Here is a 23,781-nt window from a genome sequence, read left to right as displayed (position 1 = left end):
TGAATGTGCTCTCCAGCAAATCCACTCGATATTGGTTTCTGTTTACTCAGCAGTGATGTCACGTCAGCCCTTCTGGAGGGAGCAGTCTGGCAGAGACTTGAGTTTATGAGCAAAAGTCTGCGGAGCAGAGCCAAGCTCGGCTGCAGGCAGGTGCTCAGTCAGACAGCAGGTCAGGCAGCAAAGCAGAAGGGTAACTCTCGCCTCCGTGCTGCTGTCCGGCCCTAGAACTGGCATCAGCTCCATCTGCAAGCACCGCCGTGTGTGAGGCCTCGTCCTGGCCTGCACCCGCAGCCACCCAGGGCTTCAGCCTCAGCTCACGTGGAGATGGCACCTCCGTGTTTCATTCGGCTCCACATGGAATTAACACTGGCAAGGATCTGGTTTTCTGTTCCTCTTCCTCCTATCAGAACTGAATAAAAGTCCTACCAACATGAGGAGAAACAGCAAAAAAATTTGCAAGAAAACATTCCCTAGTTAGGAAAATAGTATATTGCTAATATTTCCCAGAAGAAAAAAAAAATAAATAAAAACACACTTATTTTCCATGCATTTTCAAACAACGTGAAGGAAGGTTTCCAAAGTTTCTTGGCAAGCAGCATTGCATGAGTACAATGCAAGGATTTTCCTGCAAGTCTGCTTGCTCCCTGGGAAGCCACCACCATTTGTCATCCTTCCACAGCCTGTCCATGAAAGAGATCAGCCAGCTGGGAATGCAGGGCTCTGCGCACTCTGGCGAAGTGTTCCTTAGGAGACATGGACTGGCATGGTCCGTGTTGTTTCCACAGCTCCCTGCAGCTGAATACCTGCAGTGAATCCTCACCACTAACTGATGAGACTGTGTCACCTTGCAGTAGCTATCCTAGGGCTGTGAAGCATACTTCATCAAAAAGAAAAAAAAAGAAAAGAAAAAGAAAAAAGAGCTACATCTGCAGTATGAATTTCCTGTGATTTCCATTTCCTGGGCAATTCTGAAAAGCATATTTTCATGTAAGCACTGGAACAAAACCAAGAGTGAAGGCTGCATACAAACAGCAGCTCCCGAGGTTTAAGCATCCCTTTGCAGTCAGATGCAATTCAGTGTTCTTCCAGCACAAGCAGAACATCCCAGGGCAGCATGAAATCGTCGGGTTTTTTTCACTTATTGGCACTCACAGGAACAGTCAGTGCTGGGCATGGATCGAGCTGACGACTCTGCCATTGCTCATCGTTTATCATCTACAGATCATTGATGGTGCAGTGAATTCGGCCAGTTTCTCTTTTCCTCTGTTCGTAAGTTCGAGGCCGTTTGGGGATGCAACACCCCTTGGCATTAATTGCCCTCCAACACTCAGGGAAGGCACGCTGTGCTCCGGGCAGTCCTCCTCGGCACGCACTCAGGACAGGGCTCAGCAGACCAGTTTAGGGTTTACGATTCACAGGCACCAGTTAGGTCTGTGCGAGACACAGGGCTTGTGCAGCTCTTCCTGCCCCAAATGTAGACCCTGACCCTCCGAAGCTAGTGCTGCCTGGGGCACTGAATCACATCGCAACTCCCTGCTGGCTCCTGCTATCCCTGGGAAACACAGCTTCTTTTTGCCTTGCCCTGGAATGGGACGATCTTGCTGTAACTGAGCCTAAAAGCAAGCCCTGGTCTTCTCAATGTAGCCCACCCATCCACTGTGAAGTAAAAAAGCTTGTAACTAACATTCCTAACATACCCTAGCAGAGAGAAGAGTTTCTCCAGAAAGCATCTATTTATATAATCTCTGCGGTGCTCAGATACCATGGAAATAAGTAAAGAATAATATCTTGGGGGAGTCTGTCACTCTGCAGATTTATGCATCAGTTGCTGCTTGCTGCCAAGCCTAAGCCAGTGCTCCTGCCACCAGGCCTGTCCACTGAGTTGCCGTGCCTCGGGATCATGCTGCATTTGGCTCGAATTTCCCCACGTTATTCCCAGCCCTATTTCATTTCTCTGAGCTCACGGGAGCCCACTGCTCCCTGTTCAGCGCTCCAGGGACAGCAATCGGTTAAGGGTCATTCCCTTACCCAGCTCCTGCATAGGGATGTTGCTGAATGCAGGCTACTGGCTATTTCACACCGCACATCACAGCACCTCCTGTGCTCTCCAGCAGCATTTTGCCAGCAGCTATCCCTTATTAGTAGTGCTTTGGGCAGCCTTTAAAATGGTAAGTCTTTGTTAGATTGAATGATTTTTGCAGAACTCTTTTTATACCTCATTTTACCGAGGCCCAAATATATTCCACCTCATCACATGCTCGCTGAATCTCCTAAGCTTGCAGTTCTAGCTGGTAGATTCATTTAAAATCCATTCTGCTGGGGCAAACGCACATTTGTCAGAGTGCTCAGCCCATACGCTGAGGCCTTTCAGGCCAGCTTCTGTCTCCGGGAAGCCGAAAGCCCCGAGTCAAGAAGAGCTTAGCGGTTCACTCATTAAAAGAAATTTCATCTCCGTCTGCTGGCCGCAGGCGTCCCGCTGCCTCCTGATGGGTCAGGGGCTTGGCAGAGATGCCCGCCTCCTGCTCGCTCGGCAGGACCGATGCGGCTGCCAGCTCCCAGCCCCACGGACACTGCCAGAAACCCGCGGAGGGACCTGTCCTCCTTCCACACACACCTCCGTACAGTACTTACACCGAGCTATCGTGGCTTCTTGGGAGAAAACAGTGCAGAAAAAAAGCTGCGTGCTGTAGGCAGCTGCCAACGCAAAATCATCCGGGCCATTAGCCTGGCTACTTGCGGACACCGCCAGCATTTAGAGGTCCGCCTGGCCGAGCAGCCTTTCCTCAGCTCGTGTAGTGACAAGTCGGTGGAGAGAGACGAACAAAGTGAACAGTAAGCAACGAATGACTGCAAAGAAGATCAAGGCAAACTGCTATAAACAAAGCGGTTCTATTTTTTGCTTAGACCCAACATTTTGATCAGATCTTTATGCATGTATAATTAAAAATATTATTCCTCAGAAGGAAGCAAACTGCTCTATTCATGCTGAAATTATTTTTCTCCTTGACTTTTTTTGTTGCACTTCTTTTTTTTCCTCTCCAAAGAGTGAGTTGAACAACTTCCGTCACTCTTCGTATGAGGTGGGTTTAAAGACTTGTAGCGTTGCTTCCTAAAGGCAGTGGCAAAACTTTAATTTGCTGTAAGCAGTAAAAGACCAAGGTGCAAAGAGTTACTGCTTGTAGCACGGTCAGCTGATGACAGGGAAGACCTAAGAGGGTTTAAATGTTATGAAGAGCAAGGAGCCCATTAGCAGAATGGACCAGGGTGGAATTAGCATTCAAGGTTAAAGATAGGAGGGGAAAATGTGAAGTATGAGGAAGAGATATGCAAAACTATCTCTCAAGAGTGAAGTGGCAGAAGCTCCACTACTTGGTACGCTCAGAATTAAGTTGGACAAAGCAATATGAATGTGTGCAAGATAACAGCTCTGCTTCAGCAGGCAGACAGGCTCAGGTTGTTTTCATCGGCTGCTCCTCGCAGCTGACTGTTAGCAGGGCTGTTTCTGCCAGCCTCTACCACGAAGTCCAGCAATTTTAAGGCCTTTTTTCAGACAGATCTTATGAAGAACAGGAAGAACCAAAAATGCCAAGACCGCATTTCCACTCAATTCTAAACCAAGGAAAATCCAACACAAAATGAAATTCTAAAATAGTGTGTCAGGGCAGGCTTAGAAGTAGGTGGAAAAGAACATGGAAGGGCATTTATATGAATGTATTGTGAAATAACTAACTTACTGTACAATAGACAGTCATGGAGCATCCCAACTAGAACGCACACCTCTGGACTGCCAACGATGCTCTCCCAGCTATCAGTAAATATTAGTGGTATGCACAGGAACAGGGACGTCAGCAAAGAGGGCTTAGCAAAATGTGGTTAACGTTCAGGACGGGGAACCTGTCACACATGCACACACATCTATATATCTTTCTGGGAAAAGTCACAAGGTTATAACAGGAAAAACTAGGAAAAACAAAACGTTCCTTGACTACAGCTTGGCCAACCAGGGCAGACTGTTAAGCTGTGGTGTGGGACAGTTTCCAGACAGAAAGGACACAGTCCGTGCTCATACCTCATTCAAACCCTGCCTGCTGAGAGCACTGGAGAGCGTGCTGCAGGAAGCCCGTCCAACAAGCAGACAACAACTGAAAAATTAGCAGTAAAAAAAAAAAAAAAAAAAAAAAATCAGATCCCCATGATTCCACAGAGCCACATGCATGGGGAGCTGGCTCTCCTGGTGGAGGTGGTTCTGTCTGTGTTGTGTCTGTACCTGCTGTCCTGGAAAACCATCCAGCAGGGGCTGGTGCTGTGTTCTCCGGTGGGCTTTCACGGTGAAAGATAAAAAAAAAAAATACTTATTTGTCACATATATTAGCATTCTTGTTACTTCTGCCATTAATCTCATTACCTCTCCTGGCTAAGCTATTGCTTTCTTAAGCAGCTGCCTGTACCTAATTAAAGAGTAGGCTGCGTATTTCAGGTCTCACGTGCTGGCCGTTCCTTCCTTCTTTCCTGGTGAAGTCACCAGGAAAGATGATTTCAAACTAAAGCACCTACTAAGTGAAGTTGGAAAGGAATTCATCCTGGCTGTTATCTTAATGATCCTTTGAATGTCACCTTTACGTTTAGAGCTTCTTGTGATAACCAGGGGCTTTCCACTGACACAGAAGGGTTTTGGCAGCTCTGCTCATCATACCTGGCCCTTCAGGCAGCTCTAGCTCTGGGAGGCTGCACGGCCACAGGAGAAAAAGTGGCGCTTATTAGGAAGAGCACGCAAACTGATCCGCCCCGAGCCTCCCGCGTCCTTCCCTGGTGACAAGGATTTCCATCTCCCCGTGACGGGCACGGAGCCTCATGAATACAGAAAACCCAGTGGATCGCTCTGTCAGTCTCATCGTTTCCCTGCCCTGCCAGGAGGATAACAGCAAGCCTCCACCAGGAGCAAAAAGCCTGAGCGAAACCATCGGCACAAACACTCAGACATCACGTATGAGAACTGATAATGAAGCACAACGAATTTGTTTTGTGTCTAGGAAAGTGTATTTGTTATGGTTACATGGAATAATCATTCCCTCTGAAACACCCTTCTGGACCTTGAAAAAGCCTTCAGTTTAATCCCTCATGGAAGTATTTTTCTACAATGAGCAGCAAGCGCTGTCTTATCTTTTAAGACCTGTTAGAACTGAGGCTCGCTGAGATGCACACCCTCGCTGGCAGTAACAGTAACTGGCAGTCCCTTTCTTCCTCCTGTCTGAACACTCCTCTTCCTCATCACCCCCACTACCACTTCTGAAGAACACAACAAGCAGGCAATGCTGGGCAGCAAATCTCTCGGAAGCACTCATCCAACTTTGTGGCACAACAGAAATAAGCTTCCAGGGAGAGGCGCTTACCCCGAGCAGCGCTGGGAGGCACAGGGAGAGGCGCCCACGTTGCTCCTTCGAGCGCTGGTGTGGCCACCACGGCTTGCCCCTCTATCGCTGCATGGCCTCAGCTGGGAGCGATCACCTTGGTGGTGGCCGCCAGCTCAGCTGCAAGGTGATGCTCTGGCCTAACGCCGACCAGAAAGTGAGCGTAGCCGCATGCTGAAGGGAAGGCTCAGGCTGAACTGCAACGTCATCCTCCCTCAGCGCAGGGCACAGCGAGCTGCTGATTGAAGAAACAAGGCAGCGCTGATGAGCAGAGCTGCCCGGTGCCTCCATCAGCACTTTGTCTAGGCGAGCTCTCAGCACGCGAGCGAACAGACGCCAGGTGCCCTCGGAGCAGCGCGGTGATGTCAAGAGAAATGCAGGTGGTGAGGGATAGCTAAAGCGTTAAAAAAAAATCAATTTCTTTGCATCGCTTGGGAGCAATAAAGGAAGTACATCTGACACAAAAACTGGCCAACAGCACTGGGGAAGCTGCGTTCCTGCCTGCTTTCTGCCCGTTTCAGCTAATCAGCGATTTTCGTGAAGGTCAACACGTCTTAATAGCGTCAGCCTGGCCAGAGGAGCAACACTCTCTAAATTTCAGCTGCTACTTTGGAAAAACTCTGGTGAGCATCCCCGACCATTCACAAATTTGTCATCCCGTGGGAGAACCTTCAACTGGGTAGGAGGAGAGATGAAAAGCTCGTGATAAAAGCTCATTAGAGCCTCCCCTCAAGGAGCAAAGCATTGCTCTTTGCAGGGAGAACAGAGCAATTTCTGTTCCTTCCTGCTGCTTTGTTTTCATCACCATCTCACCCACGTAACTTCTTCAGGAGCTGGTGAGAAAAAGCTGGGTCTCAGGTGCCACGGCCAGGGGTTTCACAGGTGGAAATATCTGCATACCTCAGGAGGGAGCAGCTGTGAGGTACTGCCGTCAGCATGCGCCCACGTGGAGCTCTGCTCGCCGCCGCTCGCCTTGGGGCAAGGGAAGGCAGAAGCCTGCACATGCGGACTAAAAGATGCCCAGAGGTGCTCCTACAGATATCCACACCTGACGCAGCAAAGCAGCCCGGCAGTGTGCTGTTGTGTTACAAAGCACCACGCCAAGGATAAAATAGCTTTTCCCCCTCTTACCTGGACCAAAGACATCTGAATTACTTTAAATCTTTCCATCAGGTAAAACATGCATGCTTGCCTAAGTCCCATTTACAGTGCAATCTGGGGGAAGAAGAGTCTGTATTATTTCATTGCGCAGTTTGCATGATGCTTACGTTGTGAGTTAACCTTAGAAATCCTCCTGCCTTCAGTTATAAGGCATTATATACAGTACTTAATCTAAGTTGTTCACAAAACACGCATAAGTTGTTTACACATCGTCATACAATGGCATGTCCGAACTCACGCAAAACCACCTTTTCCATTAGCAGAACGGTATGAGCGGTCTCACGCAGAAGAAGAACATTTTTTCCAATCTCTGCCTTGCAAAATCTGCACCTTATGCAGCCAGTACGGACATGCACACGTACCTGCACATGCCCCACCTCGCAGCACAGCTGACAGAGGTTAGTTAACAGAGGGCGCGCGCATCCAGGGGCAGACTGACGGGTGTCTCTTGTCATCGTTCTCCCTCAGCCTTGTCACAGCTTATTTGCAAGCCGTTGGTTAGAAAACAGAGCACGCTGTAAGGAGAACTAAGGCAACCCTGGGCACACTTCAGAAGCACTAAGAGGGGAGGCAGAGGGGCACGCCTGGCAGGGGTGGGGAGAAGCACCCCCAGAAAGCAGCTGTGGTGAGGCTTGTGTCCCTTTACACACACGCTCTGTGCTGAGGGGCCGGGGTTGCTCAGAAACCCTTCCTGCCTCCCGGATGAGACGCTCTGAAGCTCCCATTTGCAGCACTACTGTGAAAAGCCTTACAGCATGACAAATACACATAGAAATTGCTTCCCACAGTGCTCCTCTCCCATGAGGTGGATAAAGCTGTTTTCACCTATGAGGAGGTATGAAAACGGAGGTGCCAAGAGCCAAAATGATCCAAAAGGCAGCAGGGCAGGGGAGCGCCGGCTGCAGTCCGGGCCCTGGTGCTTGGCTGCTCGCTCCAGCCATTGCACAGCCGCTCTCCCCGGCAGAGCAGCCCCGGGTGCAGCAGCTGAGTCACAGCCGGCCTTCCAGCAGCTCTCTGCACCTGCCTGTCCCCTGCCCAGCTGTAGGTAGGCTCCCTTCGCTGCCAACATTTGTATCCTCTGCAGCTTCAAGGCTGGCGAAGAAAACCATTTAGAGAAGCATGTGGGCAGGTGCATGTTTCTGAATGAGAACACGAGAGGTAGCGAAGCCATGCTCATCCCCAGGTGTTGGCTGTAAGTGGCCAGTGCCACCAGCAGAATGGCCACCAGCAATGGGGACGCCTGCCCACATGGGGGACAAGGGGACAGCAGCAGCCCAGGGGTGGGCAGGGGGCTGGCAGCGGGTGTGAGGAAGCGGGCCGCGTTACCACCTTCCTCCAAGGCTCGCTTTATTTAGCTGGTTACATAAAGCTGTGCAATTTGGCTCCTGTCGGGAGAGAAACATCGGTGTGGGCGTGCTGGTACACCACGCCGAACTGCAAAAGTCAGCTGTGTTTTTTCCCCTACCGCTGATCGCTGGCACAGCCGCCGCTCGGCACTGGGGCAGGAAAACAAAGCTCGGCTTCTCAGCGTGCCCTGGCGAGCAGGCAGCCCTGGGTGGGTGCCCAGCCAGGAGCCCCATGCCATGGTCCTTGTGCCATGGCCCCTGCGCCAGCCTGGCTTTCCTGGGCTGCCTCTGCTGCTCCCACACGTGCAGAGCCTGTGATGAGGCACGGGCTGCAGTTCGTATCCAGGGGACCTGTTTTCTGTAATGAAAAGCAGGTGTGTCAAAGATAGTTACGGAGTCACGCAGCATAGCATAACATACAGATGAACTTAGAATCGCAGCCAATGCTGCGTTTGGAGGCAATTATTCATTGCACGAGTTGCTTCCATTTGCTATCATGCTCGAGAGGGGTTTCACAACACAAAGTGCCACAGGCAGTGGCAAGTCCTGGGCAGAAAGTTGCAGGGATTTCACCCGATCACCATTTGGCTTGATCCCACCTGGTGGCTTAGCATTGGTCTTCAGTCAAAACAAAACGAGGGGAAAGCAAGGCCAGTGCTGGAGGCTCAGCCCAGGCTGGCAGGGGAGGCAGCGGCACGTGGGGAGGCTCGTGGCAGATGCTGCAGCTAAGCACTAAGTGCCAGGCTCTGCCCTGCAGCCAGGCACGGGGCATGGATGTCAGCTTGGATCTTGATGGTCTTGAAGGTGTTTTCCAGAACAAAACGCTCCTTTAACAGTGAACAACGCTGAGCTAAGGAGGACAGCAAGAGGGGAAGCTGCAGCCTGTAATTGCTCCTAATATACCTCAGAGCGCTTGTTCTTCCAGGGAAAGCTGTCGCCTTGCAATGCACAGAGGGACAAGCTGCGAAGAATTTTGCTTTCCTCACGTCTGTACTAATGTGCTCGCAACTGTGCTGGCAACGAGAGACATTTTGGATGGAGTCGGCTTCCTCCCTCCGTGGGTGTCAGGGAACAATAAGGGCTAATCACTCAGAGTGCTGGCAAATACGAAGTGCGCGAGGAGAAGTTAACGTACCATGGCAGTTACATCGCAGGGGAGGGAGAGCTGCTTTGCTCCAAAGCCCTGATGTTCCCAGGGCGAGAAGAGGAGAACGGGAATTGTCCCTGTCACTGGGGAACATCCCTGCCTGTAGGTGTCACATGCACTGCTGCCAAAGTGTTGGAGTAGTATTAACAAAGTATGTTGGAGGAGAATGATGATGCGCCCTGAAATATAGGAAGCATTACAGTGAAGAAAGTGGCTTATTGTGACCTTTTCAGCAGTTTCCAAGACCAGTGTTTGCTAAACCAGGATTGTATTCAAAATTAATTGGCCCATTTGAAGAATGCACCTCTAGTTCTCTGAAACTTAGGGGAGTTACTGTAAAGAGGCTGAGAAGCAACAGGGGAGCCCCTCACTTTATTGCTTGCTGCTGCCAGAAAGATGAAGGCGGTTCTCCCTCGTCTTTCGTGTCCCCTTTCCCCAGTAGATTTGTCTTCCTTATTCTTGCTGGCTGTTCCTCTCCTTTATTGTCTTCCCTGGCCACGGGATCAGTGCCAGTCAGAGACCTGGTCCTGCTCTGGCTCCAAGGAGAACTGAGCTAACTGGCAGAGGACCACCTGCCACCCTTCCCCACACGCCTGGTGCCCCCCAGCCAGACCTCTTCCATCACAGAGGAGAGCCAATGCGCCCCAGCCACAGAGAACGGACAGAGAACGGCCCAGGAATGCAGCCCACGGCAGAAGCCCCTTTTCGGGACTTCGGACCTGCCCAGGAACTTACAGGCACAGCGATGCCAGACGCAGGGGGATACTTAGCTTCACTCTGCGTCTCGGAGAGCTTCAGTCAGGACCACACACCTCAGGGCTGCCAGCATGGCTGGGCTCTGCAGCACCTCAGGGCCTCTGAGGCTGCAAGGCATGGCCTGACGGAGCGAGGGAAGAGTCCTCACCCTGCCCTCGCCAAGCACTCATCCACCACAGGCCTGCTGGGGGAGGACACGGCAGCAAGCGAGGCTGGCCAGCTCGAGAGCTTATGGGGACGAGGGGCTCAGCCCCACGGGCTCCTCTCCCCCGGCTTAGCAGGGACGCTCTGTACCAGCCGCTCGCGTGCGAACGCAGCCGGCAGCTTGGCTGCGGGGCTTAGCAGGAACATCTGGAGGCCTGGGTGGCGGGGGGGTGGGCGGATTAAAACAGCGCCGTTAAAAATATATAACAACCATCAGACGGATAAGCAAGCACAAAGGCAGGTGGGAACTCCCCGGTCACAGGCACGGCCGGGGACGGCGCAGCGGCTGCACCGGGCCCCGGCCCCCCAAGCCCGGCCGCACCGGGCCCCGGCCGCCCCCTGGCGGCGGCTGCGCGGCCCCGCGGGAGAACGGGACCAGGGCCCGGGCGGGCGACGCGGCCGGAGCCCCCCGGCCCGGCGCCATCTTAGGGCCGGCCGGCCCACCGCGCCCGGCATGTTTCTGACGGGCAGATGGGCTCTCACCGCTGTTTCGATAGGAGCCGCAGCGTGCACCTCGGCTGGGTAATGATAAATAACCTGGCTTTGCCCTGATAGAACTGCAAAGGCAGACAAAAGGGACCAAAACACACCCGTGCAAGGCTTGCCCGTACTCACAGTCGCAGCGTAACTCGGTGCACCGTCTACGCAGCAAAGCCCAGCAGGCTGACTCACCAGGAAGAAGTTAAGAGAGATCTGTTGCACGAGGGGTTGAGCTGTGTGAGCTCGTTTCCTGCAGGCCAGTAACTTGAGTTTCCATCCAACAGCAGTTGGGGACCTGCCCTCATCAATGCCATACACTGTTGACAAGGTGTTCCGTACCACTGTTTAGGAGAAAAAAATTACAAAAAATAAAAACAAAACACTACTGGCAAGTCAGAATACATTTAAGCTAATTCATCCTAAAGTGAAAACTCTTAAGAAATACTAAAAGTATGCGTGAAAATGTTCTGCTAAAAAGTGTCACCTACTCCTTTCTATACAAGAGTTATTTTTCATAGGAAGGCTGATTGCACACAAACTACAGGATGACCTTTGGCACCACAAGGAAGGCGTGTGATAGGGGTCACGCTAGCACTGCCCAGGAGGATGTTTTTGAAGCAGTGTTCCCCCTCTTCCCAGTACCTCGGCTCCCACAGAGATGCAGTCTTGGAGCACATGAATCAGGCTCTTCTCATGCAAAACTAAACTGGGACGTAGGCTCCAACCTCTAACTGGGATCCAGTCCACCAATTATTATCTAAACAGCTGCATTCTTTAGGCTGACATAGACAGCAAGAAACACCAGGCCACAGCATAAATCTGTCTTCTTGTTTGCCACCCCTAAATCATTCTGGAACCTACCTCAGAAAAGAAAAAGTGCTTCTCACATCTTTTTCTTCCTTTTGATATTGTCACTGTTAAAAATACAGCTGAAACCTCAGGTGCTGTTTTGCAAGCGTATCAGTTACAGATCTTTTGAAGTTTTCATTACACTTGCTAGCTTTTATTAGAAAGGGCTCATGTTTCCTTAAGAGCATGTGGGACACCACTTGTTACATTCGTACTCTCCCCTTTTACCGATAACCTGGAAGCCTAATGCTGTTGTTGGTCAGACTACCTCATCTACTACAGGCAAACAGAAGCAAGTTCCAGGCAGTTGAAGATGTTTTGTTTCAGGAAAAGAGAAAGAAAAAAAAGCAACATTATTATTATTTTTCTGTAACACCTGGACCTGTCTAATAAATAAATTACTGTTGTCTTTGAAAGATTCACTTCTAACTTGCAGGAAGATGATATTGTAATTCTCTGCGCTAGCATGAAGCAATTTGAGATGTCTGAGACCATACAATGTACAGATGGCAGCTGAGTATTTTTAAATTAGTATCACTGTATCAACAAGTGCTTTATGCAACCATAGCATTCGCAGGACTTCACACAATGCTGCACTTGGCTATCAGATCAAGGACTGCACAAAGTCTGAAGTCACCCCTTAGAACACACTAGGGAAAATATTTTCCTGGGATGTATGAAGAATAGAAACTAAGCATAAAGCCAGTACTAAGTGTTCTGTGACTTGAAAAAAAAGAAACAAGAGAAGGGAAATTATAGTAAATACAGAAGCTGCACTTGAACAGAGACAAGAAAAACACTTTAACTGTAGGAACGGGTGCACATGGTACTCAATACTTATGTAAGAGCATAAGAACAGGGATGGTGCAGTAGAAAAGGAACATCTGAAAAAAACCTACAAACCAAGATTTTCCTTTCAGCTACAAAAGAATTTCAGAAGAGCATCTTTCATTAAAGGGTGGTTTGAATAAACTCAGTAGATCTTACAGGGCATCTGTGAGAATGACATCTTAGGAAAATGTAATATGCAATAAATGACAACACGTGAAAAAAGTCTTTTATTTCTCAGTGTTTCTCCACTGTCAATACTGTCCTTTTGCTGCAACATGTTGCAAAAAGCTCTCTGCCTTTACCATTTTCAACAGCTACAATATTTACAGGCTGTTTCCAGTAACACACGCAGGCACATACACACACTCACAGACACGCAGGTACATATATCCCTATCCCTGGCAAGGTATCCATTTGCTGGTAGAGGCAATACATATATTTTCATTGTCCATTAAAACCAAAGCCATCCTCTCATTTACACACTGCTCTCCTCTTACTCCTTTCTATTCAGCAGCTTGTTGTCACTTTTTTGGGGGTTGGTGTGGGGGGATCTTTATGTAAGTCATTAACGTATCCAGCTATTTGATCGCCATCATTCAGCATTGTGGATTAAGTGTATGGGGATTATCTTTTGAACCTGTACATACCAGAAGTCATACAAACTACTCATATTCAGGTGTTTGTGACTGCGAGTGATGTATGTATACTCCCGAACTCTTTTGGAGCAGCCATCTTACTCACCTTTTGGAAATATGCACATCATGCTGGGGTGAAACAAGCCACATGCTTTACTTTCCACCAAGGTGTTATGTACCCACTTTTTTACTAAGGCACCAGTAATTACCAGTGTAACTTCCGAAAGAGTCCAGCTTCACTGAATGTACTGCATTAGGTTATCAAATACTAAGCCAGACAAGAAAAGAATAGATGCCTATATAATAGGTATAAAACTCCTTAATAAAATTAAGTACATAAAACCTGTGGTGGTATAACCCCAAATCCAATACAAGTAGAATAATATTTGAGTAATATTAATTGTAAGAAATGAAATCTATCCTGCTCCATTTTTGTTAATGGAGAGTCCTGTAATTGAGAAAAACACTGCTTTAAAGATCTATCTACACTCCTAGGTTGTATGATGTTGTGTATTATCAGAGAAATGATCTGAAGTTGGATCCGATTGTAAGGCATCTCTTCTACCCCCCCCACCCTATTCCAGGCAAAGCTTTATGGCTGCTTGCCAAATAGCCAAGGGCATGGATCTGTGCCACAGCAGTTTTCATCTTTCACCTCACCAGTCATCTAGGCTTCTCAGAAGAGTTCTTCAGTTCCCACAAGGGCTGTGAATGCAGTGCTAAGGAGTGCCTTGGGGATAAGTTACACAGCTGGTGGGAAAACTGAGGTCACCACTCAGAAACATGCCAGATGTCCCAGCAAAGTGGCTATAGGAACCATTCAATCTAGATGGAACTAAATATATGTTTCTCCTTGTTCTCCTGCCTACTCTGAAATAACTTCAGAGATGCTGAATCACAAGAGAATTCAGCACAATTATCACATACAGCTTAAGTGGCACAATTATAGGTATCCATAGTGTCACATACACATTTCAGTTTTTTTTGTTTTGTTCTAAATTTCACACCATTTTTAAAAAGGATTTCACAGACAAGTGAAGTATGAAAAGGCTTAAACAGCTTTTTTTTTTTAAAAAAACTGATGGACACAAACCAATTAGTGGGGCTTTTAAGCACTTTTCTGCAATTGAGTATTTGTTGTAGGAAGCAGTAAGTATGTATGTATACATAGATGCCACCTTTAAGGAAAAATGAGAAAAAACAGATGGGGATCTATCTGAAAGCTAATACTACAGGACTTAACTGGAATGTTCTTATGGCACGAGATTATCACACAATGAAAGTGGACAGAGTTAAAGCACTCATCCATCCATAAGAGGTTTTCATGAAAACTTATGAAAAAACAAACCCATTCTATGCTGAGCTCAATCTGGACTGACAGGACTACTTTGAAAATAGTCATCCTTTCTACACCCACAACAGGAGAAAAATACCGTGTGAAGACAAAAAACAGAGAACAGAAAAAGACAACAAAAATATTATCTCCATCTAGAACAGTTTTCCACAGACAGATCTATCCTGGGGGGAGGTAGAAGAAAACAAATGCTTTTGTCACTCTCACAATGGAACCAAGATGCAAACCTTGCACAAACCAACATACAATCATATCAATCTTGAGAGTTCAGAATGCAGAAAAACTTAGGAAAAAAGAAGTTAATTTTCCAAAGCCTTACAGAAGAGTGAAATCGCAAGTAGGTAACTTCTGTTGAGCAGATCCTGAACAGGTAGGAGCACTGCGTAAACTGCTTCACAACAGGTGTTTGCTGAATATCTGAAATAACCTATTAACCTCGTAACTGGCCACATTAAAATACATCTCCTGAAGGCAACACACTAAAAGCCTTAAAGAATTAAAAAAAATAGAAAGACCTATCAATTCTCTTCGTCCCTTAGGAAAAGCCTTTTTCCCCATCTGCTGTTTGCTAATCTAATTCCAGGCAGTTACATATTCTCTAGAATTGTTATGTTACCAAGTCATTAATTCCCTTCTCGTCTATTACCAGCAGGACAGTGGACATTGCCATCATCTCACACTGAAGACTGTGAAATAGGTTGTTCATGAAACAGGTTGTTCAGTGTCAGGGTTAACATACTGAAAGTTGCTTCAGTCAAGTTTATAAGAGATAAAACAAGTGTCTATTTTGTTTTCCAGTCATTTGTTTACCTCAAGGCTTCAGTACAGGAAAAAAACTTTTCTGCAACTAGTATCAAGTGGGGGCCTATTTCCAAACAACCTCTTATTTCTAAAGAACCTTTATGAAGCAATATTCCTAATGATATGGGAAACCCTGTAATTTACCTGTAGGAAAGGACACACAATAAAACCTTAAGTAAAACATCCTCAATTTAAGACATACACATATTCTTTGTTCCTGACAGCAAAATTACCGGACTGCTGACCAAGGTTCATTTACAGTACTACACTTTCAGATACACAGGAGGTGAATTTAACTACACTATCATGTGCACATATGATAAACTATGTGGAACAGCAAGATTATTTCAGTGGTGGCAGACCCAGAACCGCGCATTTTTACCAGGGTTAAATATGACTGAACATACATAAGCCAAATAGTAGTATGCAATTGGAAAATGCACAGTACTTGCAGTATAAATTTGCATCGAGTACGATGTAAGCAAGGCCCCAGTATAATTCACTGGGAAGGTTTAACAATGGACCAGCTACCAGGCACACATCATTACCCTTTCATGGCTACAAAGCATACAGTGACTCAAGTTAGAACACCAGTAATTTCTAGGTAGCTGTTTCTTTTTTTTTTTTCCCCTCCTCATGCCATATAATTTCACTCTTACAGTAGGTACTTAATGGACGTGGTTTCTCTGATGTCAGAGAAATAATTCCAATAACCTCTGTGGTACATCAGAAGTCTCTTCTGGTTACATTACTCAGAAAGAAGCGAAGGTGACTGGGAAGAAGATGGCTGCTCCCAAAAGCTAGTTAGGACTGTGTGCAGATTCTGCACAGAATCCTACATAATTACCGATCAGAAACAGGAAACAATCACAACAGGTACATTTTTTTCTTATGGATTAAGAGAAGTGAGTCATAGGAACTGCAAGTCAAAACCAAACTAGTTTCCCTCTCACACTCCCATGATAGTTCTGAGTTACGTGTTTCCCTGAATACACACATTTAAAAAAATACAATAAAACCTAGGATATGTAACATGAATAATTCAACTTCACAGTTATAAATACTCAAATTACACTTACATAGAATATATAATCACAGAAAATAAAATTCAAGTCATAGAAAAGAATGAAGACTAAAGGGAAAGAAAAGGCAAGGTGGTAAAAGTGATACAAGTTTAGGGCTGTGCCTTCTATAAAAGCCTTTTAAAAGATTTTATTTTAATTGAACAGAATCAAAAAACTTTCAAGTATCCATGAAGGTCGTCATGGACCTGCATCTCCCCTACAAAACTCAGACAACTCTCTGCCAGAGAAGAGCCGGTGAAAGAACATAGCCAGCTCCGGGTGTAAAGAAGCAAGGTAGCCAAAGCCAGCTAAGGGAGGACAGATGAAAGATAGTGTACTGGGCCCCACTTTAAAGCTGGACGTGTTGTATAGATCGGAGGTACCACTGCCACCACAATAGATTCTGATGTAGTACAGGGATACTCAGGTACATTTCTATATATTTGTTATTTTACCATTTATTGTGAAGAGAATGCAGCAAATGCACTTGTACGAAATACAGAACATAGAACCAAACCCATGGCACAGCCCTTACCATCAACATGTATATGGAGAGGGAGGGGATTAATCCCAAAGGCAATTTAAATAATGGTATTTTATATACTTATATTTATATATATAAATAAATGTTCTCAGCAATCTCAGGGTTGTTTTTAGTGCATTGCTGTAAAAAAATTAGTGCAGTTCTCATTAATGTTTTAGCTCATAAGGAATAAGAATCTATACATCTGTTCAGTCTCTTCTTGCCACTCCTGAAACCTTTACACTGTGTTTCACCAAACTGAAGGTTTGTAGTCAATTTCTTTAAAATAAGGTGGATGAATTCCACGCACTCTGTGACAAGACATGGCAATTTTTGGCAAAACAATTAGAAAAATATGAGGTGCTCTGATCTTAGAACCGAAAAGTTTGTTGATTTAAAGCATTACGCAATGCATAAACAAAACTTATAAACAAAAAGATATGTCTCAACAAATCTATCCTTCATGCAAATGTTTCTTCAGCAGCTAACAACTTAAAAATTTCTTACACTTGTTTATTTGGGGAAAGGGACTTAGACAAATCTGTGTTTCAAGTCCTTTCCTACAACTGGACCGAAGTTTTATGTCCTGGGAGCTGCTGCTTCTGGACCCTTCTCTTTTCTGAACCACTGGAGAAGGGGAAGTTTAAGTCTCGGAGATTTACACTTCAGCCCCAAGTTCAAGGACTCCAGTTTCAACAACAGCAACGTATTTATCTTCAATCTGAACCAGCAGGATGGTCTTATCTATGTGGGACCGACTACTTGGATCTCTGCTGCAAGGCACCCAGCGGTGAATCACCTGGAAAAAAATCAAATAAAGCAAAACATGAGTTTCATAGGCAAAGCTGCCATTTCAAAGTTGTGACTAATAATACAGGGCCCTTGCAGGGCACAGGGAGCAATAATACAACCCCTGTACTGACTTAGCCACTCATTTTTCAATAACCACATACCCACCGATAAGCTACTCATCTAAGTCTGGCTGGAAATCTGCAGCTTACCTGAGGACAGCTAGCCTTGGATTTGAATTTCAACACAAACAACTTGGCCCAAATCAGAGCCAAACAGGTCAAAGTGAATAACAACTGGAAAAACTGCACACATACAGAGTCATGATATTTTGAAGTAATAATCTCACAGCTAATATCATCATCTCAGTGTCTGGCAAAACATAATGGCACAGAACTAGTTTATCTGTAGTTAGGTGTAAAATCTATCTTCTCTAAGTCAAATCCCTTGGTCTAATTTTGTTCCTTACTGTGAATTTTAGATTGATGTTTTAAATATATTTTTTTTAATTTTAAAATATCTTCAAGTGGCTTATGTATTACAAAGGGGTAAGGTTTCAGAAACACTGCCTCAAACTACTATCATGTAATTCCTTGGACCAAAAGAATTCAGGTATTGTGATCTGCTCCTTCCAAGGATCCTGCCTGATACTGACCATCAGAAGGTTTCTTCTCCATACAGATTCTTGTATGACCAACTCCCCGCTCAGCTCTTTTACATCCTTAAAGTCTGGATGTCCTAAAGAAACCAGAAGTATGTTCCAGTATCATGACTTTCAGTATTTCCACCTCTATAGAAACACTGAGTTTGTCAGCTGTGGGGGATGAACCCTAAATTCAAGCCAAGATAACGTAAAAAAAGCAAAAAATATATATTAAATAAAACAAAATTCAGGACAACACAATTCGCAGAAGTTCTAATGATACAGGTGGGGAAAAAAGACAAAAATACAAGTAACCTACATCTTCCAAGATAAAAATCTAAAAGAACCCCCCTCTCCCTCCCAGTCCTCCCTAAACCCAGCTGACAGCTGCAGATTTCTGACAGTGAGTAAGGAGATACAGCTTTGTCCTTGGCATGTGATCTGCACTGCATCCACAGGGAGAACATTTCAGACAGGGAAGCACAGCATCTTTAGTTGCCCCTTGTTTGATGCAACAGCATGGTATTTAAGCAGTCTATCTGAGTCTGACTTCATCAAATTCTGTTCATATGAGCTTTATATGCTGTCCTATAAAGTAATATTCCATCCCCAGACACATAAATCATTTCCCAGTAAAGTCCAAGTACTACATCCTTGTTGTTCAACTTAAAACTGGTGCCTTTGAGATAGTCAGGGCATGACTCCAAAAGCTTGAATATAAAAAAACTCCTTAAAAATTAAGTGCATATATGCACAAGTTGTACATAAATTATAACTCCCTACAACCATCCCCCTCCACACTCAGTTTTACCATCTGTTCTATCATGATTAGCATTTATTTAATGCTGATAAAAGGTGCAACTCTGACATTAGTAAGAAGATTACATTTTTAATATTTTCTATGACTGATAACATGCAAAATGATGTCACCAGATAGTGAAGATGGGACAAGAATCTCCTGAGGGTTGCATGCTAGTGTCAGGAAAAAAAAGGCTCTCTAGCTCAAATATAAATCAGAATATACCCCAAAATCCTGGAAAAAGAAGTAGCTCCAATCCAAAGACATCTGCTAAATTTAATTTCCTTGAAGAAACCTTGTATCTTTGTGTAGCATATATATGCTAGATTGTATGCTCAGCAAAATAAGAATTGAAGTTAAGAGAAGTGCTTTCTCTACTATGTAGAGAAGTTTTAAATAACTTAAGACTACATACTGTTCACAAATTTACAGCTTCCCCTGTATTATCACCCATAGATATAAATGAGTAGTAAATAAGGGCCTTACCGTCACCGTCAGCACTAACACAGCCTACTCCTCACAATAGTTAAAACACATTTTGACACTTAATATAGTTCAAGAAACCAGATACAGAACACACACAACTTACTGCTGTGACTCCCAACCTTTTGTCATAATTCAACTACTGAATCCCTATCCTATGTCCCCATGAAAAAAACAATGTGGCTGTCTCTTCTCAACCATTTTCCTTTTATTCCTTTTATCATTCTCTTCCCCTTCCTCTTTTGCTTACTTCTGCTTTCGACTACTGCTTCTTTTCCTTTTTTATGCAGCAGGAAAATCTATATGCCACTCAGAATGTGGCCATTATTGTTACATAGGTAATACCAAGAAATGTGTTTTTCTGCATCCGAGCTTCATGTGAAGAACACTGATATAATAATGCTCTGGCTGGTAAACTGCTTGATAAGCAGCATTCCAACAGGTAGCAATCAGTTCTGCCTGTTTGCAGAAGGTGCAGGATCAGAAAGGAAAGACCATCTTAAGAACTAATAGCTTTACTGATACTACATTTACTACAGGCAGCTGAAGCAGGCAATGGAAACTGTGTCATCAAGTTAAATCTGCTCCTCCTAATCACACATAGGATAATCCAGTGCTTTTCCCCTTTCTTCTTAGGTTAAAAGACGTTTTTCTAAAATCCTGCCAGCATACTGCACCAGAAATAGGTAAGAAACATCCAGAACAGTAGCTTAATCTTTCAGTAACTATCACTGTACATGTCAACATGCTACAGTTTGCAAAACATGCTACCGAGCTCTTAAAAAAAACATACAACAGTTGTCCAGTACTAGGCAACATGATTCATGATTCCAGGACACGTTTCAGTATGACCTTTTACATTCATCATCTTCAGGACATTCTTTATCTGCAATAGCTAAAAAGGAAATCCCAGAAGCCTGGTCTAAACCTAACTTAACTATGAATGTTCACAATAGCATTCTACTCCTAGATGTTACATACAAGTAAATCCTAGTCTTATGGAGGGGGTGTCTAAAAGCAGTATGCCTCAGTAAAAAAAAAAATCCCCCGAGAGCTGCCTTTTTTTTTTTTAAACTTAAAGACAGACTGAACAGTGAATTTTTATTTCTCTGTGCAGATGTAGCTTCCCTAGGGAAAAGGTGTCGAGTAATATGCTTTTGCAAGTTTTAGTTATAGAGTATTTCCTTCTTGAAGGAAAGTAAACACCTATTATGTACTCATTATATAACAAAGACATTTCAAGTTAATCTACTTGGCTCGATTTTCATCAGAATAATTTCAAAACCAAATACTGTTAACCATTCAATTAAGGACTGGTTGGTAAATTGACCCTCAGTATTTGCTCAGGGATTAACAGTTTAAGGAAAGCAAAATGAAGGCTGGATGAGTAAACACAATGCCTGAGGTAACAGTTCATGACAAGAGCTGGAAGAAGGCAAGGAAGGAGAGGTGGCTGAAAATTTGAATCATCTTGTATCTTTTGTATACGGTTGCAGACATATTCCTCTGCTCCAAATTAGAATTCTAGACTTGCTCTTCCAGCAACATTGACTTAGAAGACAGCCGCTGATCCAGCTTACTACTACATGCGTCATTGGCCTTGACATCTAGGCAGACTGCCATATAATCAAGACACTGCCTTTTTTTTTTTTTTTAAATTAGCTTGTCAACTTCTAAACAAAAAACTTACATGGCCTTCCATGCCTTCCTGAGGACTCCAATCTTTCCAGCTGTTTCTTCCAGCTTTTAGCCGTATCACCTCATCTGGCCACTGCAGCTCTTTCCTTTTTGACACGTTGATCCCTTCCAGTACTTGACTGGGATCCATTAACTATAAGTAGGAATTGAGTTTTGACTGTTAGTTCAGCCAAAATTTAAAAGAAACGGATTAACTGTAATGTTTTGCATACTTCCAGACAACTGATTTAACCCCACAAAAATGAATTTCTGATTCCAACGTTGCAAACTCAAGCTCCAGACTATGAAAAAATAAACTCGAGCAACAGAGACTTTGGGAGTTAGGCTATGGTTTCAGACAGAGGTGACAATATATTGGTTCACTGCTGCCTGGCACCCCTCCTCACCCCTTCTTTCAGTCACACTGGCCCATGAAAGAGTCTAAACTGTCACAAAATAATCATCAGCAGTATGTGGTCCAGCAGCAGCAAAGAGTTTAGTGACAGCAAGCTGTTAGGACTGGCTCATTACTTCTAAGAGAATGGTATCCTAAACATGGGCTTGGAGAATTCACTCGTAGGCTGAGAAGCTATTTATCTGCTAGCATGGTTTGCTGAGACCCACACATTGTTTTAAAGTAAATGAGCATTTCCACAGGAGCAGCAGGAGAGAACTCCTGAAAACTTCTTCCTGTTTAAGGACAGAAAGTAAGAACAGAAAGAACCGCTTAACATCCACTATACAAGGGCATATGTCAACTTGGTTTAGTTCCTCTGTTTGAGGAAGACGCAGTTTCATAAAAGGGCCCTTGCCTACAAACAAAAACTACTAAGCAGAGACCTGTAGAATCAGTTAACTTCATCTAAGTTAATTAACTTAGTTAACTATGCCTAAGGATGCAGCTTAATTTAAAATGAAGTATGTCAGCAAGGAAGTCAACTTTGTCACAATCTGTCTTATTAAATACTACTACTTGGTGTTTCCCTGCTAAATATACTGCCAAAGGCATGTATGTGGGGCTAATAGAAGCTAGAAGGACAAGTACACACTTCTGGATTTTCAAAGAAATAGTAAGGCTGTCAATAATTACCTTAGTCATTGGAGTACTGTTTGCTGCTCAGTAATCTAGACTTGTGGTAATAACCAAAGAATACACATGTATGTAAAATGAAAGTGACAGCATTTTTACACTTTTGTGGAAAACCTACTTGGTTTGAAAGAAAAAAGCTAGTTGCTTTCAGCCCTGAAGATGAAGGTCTTTAGCTTTAGATATTCTCATGAATAAAAACAGACTAAGCATGGAACAAAAGTGAGTTCAGCTAATATTCTTAAAGCTGTACTACAGGAAAACAAAAAGGCAATGTCAACAGGGATGCCTAAGCATGCAGGAAGGCTGCTTGTCCAGGAAAGCTTTTCCTTACATTCATTCTCCAGTTGTAACTACACAACAGTTGCATATTAAGACATTCCAGACTGTGTATGTATTTAAAAACACTGATTTCAACACCATACAAGATAACACTAACAAAATCACACAGCTAAGGAAGCATAGATTAACTTGTTCTTCCGGGCTATTCACCTGGATTCTGTAAATAACGTCATCCTTTTTGGCTTGCATTTGATTTGCAGGGCTTGCATTACCACCTGACTGAGTTTCAGTAGCATTACTTCCTCCTTCTGTCCCTAGAAAGCCCACAAGGGCATGCTGTTTACAGGCTGGGATGCTTTGGCTGGAGCTGCTAGAAGAGGGCAGGCCATGCTGTGTGCTGACCCCAGTCTGGCCAGTAGGTTCCATTTGGTTGACCATAGACAGGCGGGACTGGATGGACGACGGGAGGTTACGAAGGGATATCTGGCTGGTGGAAGAGCGCCGACAAGGCACAAAGCCTGTTGTAGACGTGCGAAGAGATGAATGACGACTGCCGTAGCAATAAGAGGAATGGCTAGCTACTGAGGCACGGGCAGGGGAATGTCTGACAAGGCTTGACTGCACAGAGTGAGAACTGTGACTGGTGCCTAAAAATAAAGAGATACAGAATCAGCAGGGCTTGATAAAGCCTCCCACACACATTAGATTTATGATACACACAAGTTTTAGCACTTAGGTACGAAATTGATGGATTGCATCAATAGCTGAAACAGTGGTACTGCATGAAAGGGTACCTGCTGCACTTATAGAGCAGACTATTTGAGTACATTCCATTCATCACATCTTGGAATCCCATATTCTGTTCTACTCACAATCCCTGCAAGACAAATAGCTCAAAAAATGCTTCTGCCTTGCTCTTTCCACATTAAGAACTTTTTCTTAGTGTTAGCATTAAAGTTCCCAATACTGAAGATAGTATAGCAGGTTCATGTTTCAAAATACGAAGAGCATCTTTAAGATGCTCAAATGGACATTCAAAAACTGGATCAGAATTTAATGCAAAAAACTGTTTTTAAACGTGAAGAAAACTTTAAAGCACTTTACATGGAAAAAAATAGTTTGAGTATTAGTGTTATTCCTATATTAAGCAACTGTATATACCTCTTGACAGCTGCAGACCTGTATTACATTGTGTAAAAATCAAAAAATTCCAGTACATTCAGCTCCATACACAGTTCTATTCTTTAAGCAAAGGCAGCATTTGCAAACTTTCTTCTCAGTTTTATTGCTTATCATCTCACTAACTTCAGATCAGTACAGATTCAGCTAAAATTAGCTAAAAGACTATGGAAATAGACAATCCAGTCTACTGTGTAAATGAGAACTACAAAGAGTCACAAAAAGTCTCAAGTTTAACCTTAGCAGACAGTATGACAGGAGTTAAGAGCTCAATCAAGCTGTG

General features: G+C 44.6%; 1 protein-coding gene and 1 long non-coding RNA gene across 14 annotated transcripts in view; both read right to left on the bottom strand.

The window, feature by feature from the left end:
- The window catches only part of LOC308196675, a 32,590-nt gene extending 22,250 nt beyond the window's left edge, over positions 1–10,340 (bottom strand). The window contains exons 1-2 of the long non-coding RNA XR_013952336.1: positions 6,932–10,340; positions 6,540–6,623 (exon numbers count right to left, since the gene is read on the bottom strand). This is a non-coding gene — a long non-coding RNA (uncharacterized lncRNA). The remainder of the gene's footprint in view (positions 1–6,539; positions 6,624–6,931) is intronic.
- Positions 10,341–16,468: 6,128 nt separating this feature from the next.
- PCNX1 (pecanex 1) overlaps positions 16,469–23,781 on the bottom strand; it is an 89,248-nt gene continuing 81,935 nt past the window's right edge. For 11 of the 13 annotated variants that reach the window (XM_080595918.1, XM_080595916.1, XM_080595908.1 and 8 more), the window contains 3 exons: positions 22,530–22,966; positions 20,964–21,104; positions 16,469–17,358 (listed from right to left, as the gene is read on the bottom strand). In XM_080595918.1, coding sequence (XP_080452044.1) covers positions 17,218–17,358; positions 20,964–21,104; positions 22,530–22,966 — 719 coding nt within the window. In that variant the 3' untranslated portion in view covers positions 16,469–17,217. Of the gene's footprint in view, positions 17,359–18,003; positions 18,087–20,963; positions 21,105–22,529; positions 22,967–23,781 lie in introns of all 13 variants that reach the window. The other 2 variants (XR_013952331.1, XM_080595917.1) reach the window with 2 other exon arrangements.

Source organism: Anser brachyrhynchus (assembly GCF_964034855.1).
Source record: "Anser brachyrhynchus genome assembly, chromosome: 5".
Lineage (NCBI taxonomy): Eukaryota > Metazoa > Chordata > Aves > Anseriformes > Anatidae > Anser > Anser brachyrhynchus.
The sequence above is the reverse complement of the archived record's forward strand: the minus strand, read 5'-3'. Positions and strand labels throughout refer to the sequence as shown.